This window comes from Sander vitreus, chromosome 16 (assembly GCF_031162955.1).
Source record: "Sander vitreus isolate 19-12246 chromosome 16, sanVit1, whole genome shotgun sequence".
Lineage (NCBI taxonomy): Eukaryota > Metazoa > Chordata > Actinopteri > Perciformes > Percidae > Sander > Sander vitreus.
Genome location: NC_135870.1, coordinates 25,558,823 through 25,570,992, shown reverse-complemented (window position 1 = coordinate 25,570,992; position 12,170 = coordinate 25,558,823). Strand labels below are relative to the sequence as shown.

At 39.4% G+C, this 12,170-nt stretch overlaps 1 protein-coding gene across 1 annotated transcript in view; it reads left to right on the top strand.

Moving 5' to 3' along the window:
• Positions 1–12,170, top strand: part of LOC144531728 (uncharacterized) — a 103,310-nt gene that overhangs the window by 58,278 nt on the left and 32,862 nt on the right. Inside the window, exon 8 of the mRNA XM_078271992.1 lies at positions 11,182–11,299. Within this exon, the coding sequence (XP_078128118.1) occupies positions 11,182–11,299 (118 nt within the window). The remainder of the gene's footprint in view (positions 1–11,181; positions 11,300–12,170) is intronic.

The following is a 12,170-nucleotide window of genomic DNA, read 5'->3' as shown; positions in this document are numbered from 1 at the left end:
TATTTCCTTGTTTTTTTTGTCTAATTTAAACTCTGTAGCCCTCTAAGTGAAACAGTTTAGGAACCACCTTCGGTAACACTTTACTTGAAGGTATCTAGATAAGAGTGACATGACATTGTCATGAACACATGAACCCTAACCCTAGGTAGGTTCATTACAATGCATCAATCTCATAATGACAGACACAGCAACATGCTCAATGTGTTTAATGTTATGTAACGCATAGTTCTACTGTAATATTACTGGTGTTGTGTAGGGATTGACCAAAACAGTTTTTTCAAGACCGATACCGATTAATAGTAAAAAACGATAACTGATATATTGAAACCGACATTTACAGTGAAAATGAAAATCTTTAAGTCAAAATTAAGATTTTGGAATGTTACAAAATCCAACACAAAACTTTGTTTAAATGCTTTAACCCTATGGGGTCTAAAGGCATTTTCACATATCTTCTTAAATGTACCTTCATAGGGTATCAGTTATTTGCATATAACATATCCCCATGTGTTTCATATCAAAATGTTCAGAACAATCTCAGCTTTCCGCTGAAACGTTGATGTTCGCTTTTTGAAATTCCTCAAATCTCTTTTGAAAACAAACGATGTGTTGTACCAAATGTTTCGGTGATTGAAATAAGTTTACCAAAGTCTTTAGGGTTATATATGATTAAAATAGTAAATACATGTCTGAAATGAAATTTTGTAATATCGCTTTTTGAGTAGGATGTTTTGTCAAACATCGTTTGGAAATGCCAGTGCGTCTTTCGTCCTCAGAGGGTTAAGTAATTATTTAATAAATTAGAAACTTTCAACACAATACCCAGTAACAGAGAGTCAGACAGTGTTGTGGGCGGGACATTAAGTCAGACTCAGTGGTGAGTGGAACCGAAGCAGAGGGACAGACACAGAGGTGTAGAAAGCCAAAGTAGCGCACTTTTTAATTAATTAACTTTATCAGTTATCAGGCAAAAAAACACCGATACAGATAATCTGCAAACTGCCAAAAAACTGCCAAGTCCCCAGGGCCGATAATTGGCTAACCCTGGTGTTGTGTTCAGTATATAGATAGATAGATAGATAGATACTTCATTGATCCTCAAGGGGAAATTCAAGGTCCCAGTAGCTTACAGACGTCCCACACAACATACACATACATCACAAACAGGATGATAAAATAACAAATCCACATGAATAATATGGACAATAAAAGAAAAGATACTAAATAGAAAATCCACATGAATGTACTAACGGACTGATCCTGTGATTCAGTATGCAAGTTAAGGTGCTCTATGAGAGTGTGTGTCATGGTGGTAGTGCAAATAAGTCCAATACTGCAAGGATAAAGTCTAGAGACCAGCATTAAATATGGACAATATAAGAGAATAATGTAGACATAGTAATATAAAAACTATAGCAGTGCAAGGATAAAGTTTAATAAAAGACAGCATTAAATATGGGCATTATAAGAGAATAATGTAGACAGTAGGATAGACACAAATCAAGATGTTGATACAGACCATATGGCAGTTAAGGGTAAAGGCCTTACCACAGCATCATTACAGGCTATTGCATCTCTTCACCAACATTTCACACAAACCAAAATCATCCCGCTAAACAAAGCTGCTTAGCATTGTGAATTTTTTTAACTCCATTTGCTAAAAGTTTGTCATTGATAGGATGTACTATCAGTCTTTAACATCAGTTGAACCCACTCTCCTTTGTTGTAAATGTCAATAAATTGATATGGACAGCATTCCAATTAATACTTTTCATTGCCACACGGACGTTTTGGGCAGGACGCCCTTCTTCAGCGTGTTTCACAGGCATACTGTAAAAAGTATTTGAAAAAGAATCCAAAGTATTAATTGGAGTGCTTGGAGATATATATATATATATATATATATATATATATATATATATATATATATATATATATATATATATATATATATATATATATATATATAGTTTAACAGTAAAAGTGGCAGTATGCTCCAAATGAAGTGGTTGTTGAATCTTCCAAAATGATTGTCTATCCACGACTAAAGGCCAAAGGGAAATCCGTGTCTGGACACAACACCAGAAAAAGTGCCGGAGGGGTTAACTTACTTTGGGCCACAACGATCCAAAAAGAAAACCCTAAATCCGGGAATCCAAAACAACCTATCAGAAACAACGATTTTTTCTTCTTCTTCTGTCTGCAGTTGTATTTTGGACGTCAGGCTGGCTAAAAAAAAAAAAAAAACAGTTTGAAATCCTGGTTATATCTTTTCATATGAAATATGAGAAAGTGAAAGTTCCTGGTGAGTTTCTTCCTGGTTTGGTTACAGCGTGCGTTGTGGTGACAGTAAACGTTGGGATAGGTGGCTGCAGCCTTACCCTGTCGATGCTTCTCTCTGTGTTCCTGCCACGACGAGCAGTTTGGCAGAACAACACTTCGACTGGTCTCAGTTCTGTCAGACGAGACAAGCTAAAACACATCTCCGAATTCAAGGTGTGCCAGCAGAGACACACACGCACACACGCACACACACACACACACACACACACACACACACACACACACACACACACACACACACACACACACACACACACATACAAACATGCCCACATTGTGCTGGTTAATTTCCAGGAGATCTCCTAATTTCCCAGCAACGTGGTTCTCATTGCCAAGACTGGTCGGCTCTTTTCATAGCATGGATCAAAAGCTTATTAAGAGGAGATTAATGGTTTCTTATGAATACTGTTACATGTCTCCCCCCTGGTTGCCCTGCCCAACATGGTATCCACTTCTCATATCAAACTTGGCTTACTGGAAGAAGACGTCACCCTGCTTTCATTTTACTGGGGGTTTTCCTTGGCTTTAAGAGAGGCTTATCTGGTAATGTCAGCACCAAGACAGGGTTGGGCTTTCTGAAGCAGGAAAAGAGGATAGAGCTATACGACTCTACAACATTTAGCAACAGAGATAAAGAGAGTCTGAGTGGACCTCAAAAAGCTGCAGGTATCAAGCAGCTTTCACACCAACAACTTTTAAAACGGTGCCTTTAAAACTCAGAACAGAATAGTCTTCGTCCCCAGACAAGACAAGTGTTTGTTAGAAGTGAGAACATAATCCCAGCCAAGTACCAACCTTCATGTCTTTGCAGTGAAGCTAAAGCAGTTTTTAACGGTCTTATGGACCAAACTTTTCTCATACCAAGCGAGGCAGAGTTTAGAACGAAGCGCATTCTGTAAAGCATCACCATGCTTCAAAGCAGCAAACTTGAATACGACAGACTGCATTAGAATGTTAACAGTCACAACATGTTCTTTTCTTTTTCATACTCTTGATTTAATAGTTATATTAATCCATTACAATGTTTACTTCCGGAGAAATCAAACAGAATCGCAAATAACTATGTCCGGTCTGAGTTTAAATAAAAGGTAGATTTGGCATATGCATATCTTGCTTACTTGTTTTTAATATTTCATATTTTAAAGCTTTAGTGCGTAACTTTTTGATATTAATGAACGTTCGTTACATTCAAGCCATTGCGAAATGAGTTGCTACAAAGCTAATTAAGACTATCGGCACCACACAACTCTCTCTGTATTTCCAACGCAGTCTCACGGCAGTTCGTGAAATGGTCGCGTAATTTAATCTATTGATTCGTGTACACAGTCACGTTTATCTCGTTCTTTTCATGATGGTCAGCATGTTGGTTAAACTAATGTATTAAGAGCGACTACGGTAGCGAGTAGTATGAAAAGCCGAAAATCCGCGTTGGGAGGTTGGTTGGGGTGGTGCATGGGTCAAACAACACAGGACTCTCACCCTGGAGACCGGGGATCGTGTCCCGCGTGTCACGTTTCCTAAACCCAACTGTCCGAAATAATTGTTGCAGATTATTGACTAATCGATTAATCAACTAATCATTTTAGTTGTTCGTCTTATTTTTTCATTTTTTAAATGTCAACTTTCAATACTGTGAGCTGCTCAAATAAATGATTTGAAGCGTTATTGTAGTGAAAACAGTAAACAAAATTGCATTCTCAATTACATTTCGAGGGAAACTTATTTTCGAGTGACTGGCGCCTGTTGTGAAATGGTCGCTGTTTTAAACACGTGGTTAACATTGTGAATAAAAAAAAACTAAAATAATATCGACGTAAGTTAAATATGTTACGTACACAGTTCAATTTTCAATTCAATTTTATTTATAGTATCAAGTCATAACAAGAGTTAACTCAAGACACTTTACAGATCGAGTAGGTCTAGACCACACTCTGTAATTTACAAAGACCCAACAATTCCAGGAATTCCCCCAAGAGCAAGCATTTAGTGCGACAGTGGCGAGGAAAAACTTAGTGAGAAATAAGTCAACGTTTCCTTATGGTTTCACATGGGACACCAACAACAGTCTCCTGAGTAAAAGTCCTGTCTTTGTTTGGCCCCAGAAATCTCAAAGACCATGACAAATGAGTCTCAATTCAATTTCATGTATAGTATCAAATCGTAACAAGAGTTATCTCTGGACACTTTACAGATAGATGGGTCTAGACCAGGGATCTTCACTAGGGAGTCCTCAGAGTCAATGCAAGGGGGCCTCCAAATTATTGTTAATTTTAAAGTTTAAAAAAAATAAATTAAAAAGTCTTGAATCCAACAAAATATTAGAAAATATAAATCCCCACTGATGATAGGCTTCAATGGCCTATTGGTACGGTAGTCACTAAGGCCACACACAGATACAGTTCATCCTTAGGATTCACTTTGCCACATGTATGTTTAACATTAAAATATGATTTATAAAATCATGCCAACAATTATTAGGCTATTTTAATAGCTTAGTTTTCTATGCAAAACAGGTACGTATAAAGGCTCTAGGCCGCCCTAAACGTTATTGTAGGCCCAGTTTAATATGCAACTTCATTTTATACAATACATGTAGTAGGGGGTCCCTGCACCGTCTCTCTTTCAGTTAAGGGATCCTTGGCTTAAAAAATGTTGAAGACCCCTGGTCTAGACCACACTCTATAATTCCCAACAATTCCCCCAAGAGCAAGCATGTAGTGCCTGGATATCTGCATTTATTGATACCATTACAACTTTTTGTGTGAACTGCCCCTTAGATGTAAGCACAAAAGCAAACATGGCTTCTCAAAAAATTTAAAAAACTAAACTGGATTCCATAAATTTCCATTTTGATCATTATTGACAACAGTGCTGACCTTCTGCCTCACATGTTTAATGAAGTAAAACATGCCTGAATTCATGACTTGCTTCATTTAAAAACAGCAAGACATTCTTTATTACTTGCAGCAGTGCATGATGGACTGAAAGCTAATACACAAGACTCAATAGCACTCTGTAGAGGAATAGATGGAGGGTGATTGGGTTGTTTTTGGTGCTATTTTCCCATAGATAGACCGAAACCGAGTCTTTGGTCCGGTTATGCAAGGCGAGTTGTGCGTGTTGCCAAGACTAACAGGCACACTGGCAGTTTGGAAAACACCCAGCTGAACTCTGCCAACCCTTCCGTCTTCATCTTCTTCTTCCCTAAGGGATAATCCGTTCATTCTTGTTCATATCTTCACAATCTGCTGATATCTACCATGAAATCGATCAACAGCGTGGAAAAGCTCAAACAGATGAAAAACGTTTTTTCCCCTTCATTTATAGTCATAAATTGTTTCTTTTTTCACTTTCTCTTGTTAGTTTCTTTTCATTTTTCTTCTTTTTTTATCCCTTGTCTTTCACTTTCTTTTTCTGTATGATTTGTTCATGTCCTCCTTTCTGATTTAAAGGCACACGGCACGGTTGTGCAGTAGAAGAAAACTAAACTTGATTTCTCTTTTCTTCACCCCCTTCTATCTGTCTTTCCTTCCGCTCACCCTGTCAAATCATTTCTGCTCCATCCTTGTATTCCTCTCCCTCCTTTTTTGCTCCTTTCACTTGTCCTTATTTTAAGATGTTTGTCTTATTTTCCTCCCTTCCCCTCTGCTTTTTATTATCGTCCTTTGAGTCTTTCTGTTCTATTTCGCACCCCTTCTACTCCTGTTTGTACTGGATATCTTTCCATCACTCCCCCTCTTCTACATTCTTCATTTGCACTCTTCTTTTTTTAATAGCACAACAACCAACATCTTTTTATCCGTTAGGCTGCAACTGCTACAAATTTAGTCTGTAAAATGTCAGTCTGACCAACAGTCCGATTGAGGTATTTAGAAGGGGTGGGAGTAAGGGGTGGGAGTAAGTCACACATGTGCAGTCACAAGCGAGTCTCAAGTCTTAACCTTTAAAGGGGAACTATGCAGTTTTTTTTAGCTTAATTTACCTTAACTGAACAGCTTTGGAGTCATTGGAATGGTTATATGACTTTTTTCGAGTTGAATGGTGGTCGTCTCGCTCCCCCCTAGTGCCTGTGAGCGGAAAAACCACCCTTGCAACTTTCGGCCGGCGTGATATCAGGTCTCGCAATGTAACAAATTGCTTCACGGCATTGCACACATACAGGAACTGGCTAGCTATAAGAACAAAGTAGCGATGGAGTTTTTCACACTACCGTCATGGCTGAGCCGGCAAAAAAGAAGCAGAAAGCTAGGAAAGCATTGTCGGAGGAACAGAGAAAGAGGAAACGGCAGACTGACCGAGCGAGGAGTCAGACACGAGTAAACATAGGAGCTGCCAAATATCTATTCTGAAGCTGTAGGGGGAGCTCTATAGAGAAACCTGCCAGCAAAACGCGAGAAAACGTCGAAGAAATGGCCAAAACTGCATAGCGCCCCTTTAAGTCTCAGGTCACTGTGTTGAGAATCAAGCAAGTCAAGTTGAGTTCCTCCTATAAGTCAAGCAGGTCACAAGTCTAGTCATACAGAATTCACATGGCTGTGTAACTAGTAAGTTAACATGCTCGCATAAATGAATTGAATCGGTTATTTGGCCCTGAATCCGTCCCCTGGTTGTCTTTAACAGATATGTCTTTTCAATAGAATACGCAATCAATTCGAAACCAAGTCTAAAGTAAGTTAAAATGAAAGTTTAACCAGCCGATTATTTAGCTAAAAAGAGACATTGATGTTCCTTTCTTTGTGGGTTTTGTAGTGATGGATGTAGCTAGATGTTGTGGTCGTGGTGTGCGTGATTTTAGAGCTGATCTCTTCTTAGTATGGTCATCAACTACATAGTCTCGCATTGCCAGACCTTCCTCCTCGGTGCTGCGGAGGAGGCTAGTCCGCACAGCATTCCGGGATCGGAGAAAAACGTGCTCTGGTTTGTTGGCATTTCTTTAAACCAATCACAATCGTCATTGGCAGCGCTACGCGCTGGACGGAGCCACGGTGCCGCTGCAAAATACCCTTGGGAAGGAACTTGTTTTACATACAATAGTTTTAGCCGTGCAACAGAAATCTCCGATTGGACAGATAGTCTAGCTAGCTGTCTGGATTTACCCTGCAGAGATCTGAGGAGCAGTTAACCATAGTCCTCAGAAATTTACTGGAGTTATATTACAACACAATAAAAGCGGAAGGTGAGGGACATCCGGCGGAATGAGGGCAGCACCTGAATAATCCCGGAAATGAAACTTCGTCGATATAGACTATCGACTACATAATCCTGGAATCCAAATTTTATTATTTTTGGCATAATCCCCTTCATGACGGCAGCCTGCTGCGTTGGCCTCCCCCGGTTTGCCAGGTTGGGGAGCATGTGATCATGTGTCAGAAAACAAAACGTATCAATATCTTGAAAACGGCAAATATTACTTTGTATTCCATTAATAAAAAGTCAAGTCCTTTTTGATTCATCTGTCAAGTCTCAAGTCTTGAATGCCAAGTCAAAGTCAAGTCGAGTCATTTATCAACGTTAGTCAAGCAAGTCTCAAGTCCTCTAATTTGCGACTCGAGTCAAGTCGTGCGACTGGATTCCCCCACCTCTGGTATTATAGTTCACAATAATGATGATGAATAAAACCGAGAAAAGCAGCAAATCCTCACATTGCAGAAGCTGAAACCAGAGAATATAACTTCTGTTTGCACTTATAAACAGAACACTTTATTTAGAATTGCAGATTTGCATGTAGAAAATGTTCACACAAACAATATGAAGGAGAAGTAGAGACATTAACATTCGTGTACATTTACATACAGGTCTAAAGCATCACCTTTGTCCATCATAGAAACTCTCTGTGGAATGGATTTTATTCCTCAAATTGGATTCTTTTTGTGCTATACATATACACAGTGTAAACACCCTGTGTGACCTCGAAAATGTATATGTGATGGGCTGCAAGTTGGGAGATACATTAATGTGAAATAAACACCCATCAATTTTTCACCTGCAATTATGGAGTGAAATGTGTTTGTCACATACATTTAAGCAATTACGGAGCCCTACTCACGCGTTTCTGTATATAAGCACCTAATCGCACATACCGACAGCTGTGTGTGTGTGTGTGTGTGTGTGTGTGTGTGTGTGTGTGTGTGTGTCTCATACCAATGGATGATGTTCCCTTCTCCTCACACGCAGCGTTTTAACAAAGTCGTTTGATTGGTTCAGATCAATTTTGATTGACAGGTGGCAAAGTTTCTCATTTGCATGAAGCTTCAAAGTCTTGAAATCTCCTCAAGATTCCTCTCGAGGTGTTCATTTCTTCTGAAGATTGAACTGAAACGGAGCAGAAACATAGCCACTAGATTTCAGAGTTGAAGTTGAGGCTTCATACTGCAGTCGAGTAAGAAAAAGCCCGTGTTGGGCTACATACAGGTTGTCATGGTAATACTGTTACTGCTCATGGGAATCGTGGAAAAGCTTCTTTATTTCTACCCAAATTTGTTATTGTCGTTGGTGTTTTTAAACAATAACTTACAGAAAACTATAAAATAATTCAAATGGCACGTGGAGAGAAAGAAAAATGAATCTAAAATTATCAAATTATATATATTATAAAGATATATTTTAAATGTATTTTGTATAAGGGATATTGGAATCATCAAAAGCGATGGAATATGCGGGATATTTATGCAATTTCATGCGACGAAATTGCGGGAGCTTGCAAAAACTGCGGTTTCCTCACGGCTTCACGGTTTGCAGCTTTTCGACGATGTTCACGTCGCGTAATTAAGTCACTTCATAACGTTCCCATGGCAACAGGGGAAAATGGCTGCTCTTGTGTGACGTAAACGCAACATTTTTCAACTTTCTGCTAAGATACATGTGACTTTTTTGCAACGAAAATGCGGGGATTATGAAATCATGCGAGCCCGGAAATGCACGCACGAATGCGATGCAATGCACGAAATGCGCGGAAATCAGCAATTTATGCATGCAAATGTGGCCCCCGCATAAATATGCGGACTTTGGCTGATTATGCATTGAATTATGCGATCGCATAATCACGTTTTTCTGGAGGGACTGATTAGCATGATTGAAAGGTTCCTCATTTATTGTAAAATATTCATAAACATCCAACATGATAAAACAACAACCCAACGCTTAGTTTGTTGTCATCAGACATTTTCTTCATCGGTGTTTCAGATTGTGTTTGTTGCAGCAGGACATGTGAGTGAGAATGTAAATCCGAGATCATCGTCTTTTAGACACCGGTTGTGTCTGTCCTCGTAAGACACACAGTGGAGCCTCCTTGAAAACCTCATTAACGGAGTGTTAATATATTTCCCAGAGGGCCTTTGTGTTGTCGTAGCGTCGTTTGCGTCCTTCCTACTCATTTGTCTTTCTCTTCATGTTGATATCGGTCCTTCAGTGAGTTCATCAAAGGCTTCCCCTCAGACGAGCCTCCTCTTCTTCCTCACAAACAAAACACTTGTGTGCCTCTCCTCCCCTGCTGCTGGGCCTCTCTGTTACAGAGGGTTAGTGCCTCCCAGTGGACACACGCTCAACTACACTCTGATGTCTCACTGCATTGCACTGCTTTACTTGGGACTTCATTTCTGGCTGGTTCAGTGGTTCTCAAGCTTTTTTCAATAATGTTCCCCCTTATGAACAGTTTTTTTAAGCCATGTACTAACCCCTAACCAGCGCGAATACTTTTTGGTAGAAAATAAAAAAAGTCTCTATAAAGAGGAACAATACAGCGTTGTCACGGATTAGATTCACTAAACAACAGCCTTGTACCTGGAAAACATTTAAATGCTAATGGAAAAAGGCAACAAAACCTTGGAAAAAGATGGTAGGAAGAAGGAAGGCAACACTAGGGCGACAAAAGTGACAAAAGAAATTCAAACAAGCGACAGACTTTGAAAAAAGCGACAAAAACTTTTGAAAAAAGCAGAAAAAAAACTTTGAAAAAGAGACAAAAACTTCCAAGAAAAAAAGCCAGTAGAAAACCGTGAGGAAGAAAGGCAAGAATAGGTTAAAACAAGCGAAAAAACCTTCCAAAAAAAGGTGACAAACTTCAAAAACAGCGAAAAAATGTCACATAACCCTTGCAGTCCTCCAAAGTACCTCTAGGGGTACACGTACCCCCAATTGAGAAACACTGCTTTAAATAATAATAATAATACCTTTATTTGTATATCACCTTTAAAACCAATAGTTTATAAAGTTTTATGATGATAAGAATAATGGCCGGACCACGACAAGAGGAGTAACTAACCAGAATTGTAGAGTCCCAATGTGCAGAACAGATTTTTGGTCAATCCTCCTGGTCAGTAGAAGGTGTACACTTTCGGAACTTAAATTTCCAAACAGAACCCAACTCCAAATACAGGAAATGAACTAAAAACAGCTATTTACTAGCCTGCAATTTCAACCTTGCACGCTGCGTTTGCTGTACACCGCTCCGTAGTGCTGAGAAATAAAGCGGCCTATTAGTCCTCGGTGCATTTTATGCAACATAATACCCAGTAACAGAGAGTCAGACAGTGATGTGGGGGGGACATTAAGTCAGTCTCCGCGGTGAGTGGAACCGAAGCAGAGGGACAGACACAGAGCTGTAGCCGAGCCAAAGTAGCTCACTTTTTTAATTCATTAACTTTATCAGTTATCAGGCAAATAAAACGCTGATACAGATAATCTGCAAACTGACAAAAAACGGCCCCCATAATCGGCCAAGGCTGATAATTAGGCTATCCCTAATATTTTATCATAGTGGAGTTTAGCTGTCAAAACTGACAGTGTGAATTGTAAGTGGAGTGAATTTTGACTAAATGTTTTTCTTTTTGTGTTTGACAGACTCTTGCAGATTGAAGGCCGCCAGCAGCTGTTGACCACCGAGCTTTTTCATCTTCAGGAGAAGAAGAAACAGACAGAACGAGAGCTGCAGAGGAACTCCAGCCTTCAGACGTCCGCTGTAAGTAACTACAACAGGAAACTGATATCATACATAGAGTTTTTCCCCAGTGTATTGTAAGTCTGGTGGCCCACTGGGGCAAAGTTGCCCCCCACCAGACCTAAGACATTGAAATGTATTTTTAAGAAATGTTTAGAACTACAGATACAGGGGTTCCACGGGGTCTTAAAAAGTCTAAAAAAAAGTCTAAAATGTCAAAATCAAACTTTTAGGCCTTAAAAAGTATTGTGTTCTAGGTTTAACATTATTTTAAACAGTTGTAGGAGCCACATATTGTATGTTGTTTATGGTCTCATTTATATTATTTATTGATTATTATATTGTGCACTGATATTGTAGGTGGTGGGTTCGGTTGAGCGCCGCACTAACGCGTTTATTTCGACTCACAAAGTAACTTTACATTTGGTAACTGCAGTACTAGTTGTATTTTTTACGTGTGGAGTAATATATCATTGCAATACAATCTCGAGCACGTCACAGTGTGTTTATGCATCTCTCAGTGTTTAGTCCCTTGCGGCAGCACTTTGTTGGACTGCTTACAGCCGCAACAACAGGTCTTAATTTTCTTACGTCCATGTAGCGCTACCTCTAATGCTCATTGAAATGCTCGGGCAGCGTCTTCGAATGTGTTTTCACAGTGACTAGTCACCGGTCCTATAATGCGAATGAGGAAATTGGGGAATTGTTTCAGATGATGTTTCTGGAGTCCGACATCTGACTTCTTTCTCTTTTTTTGATGTCGTGATATAGGTCATACATTTCATTCATAATGGTCTTAAAAAGGTCTTAAATAGTCTAAAATTTGACTTGGTGAAACCTGCAGAAACCCTGAGTTACAGTGGGGCAGCTCGTTTGAAAACGTAGGCGTAGT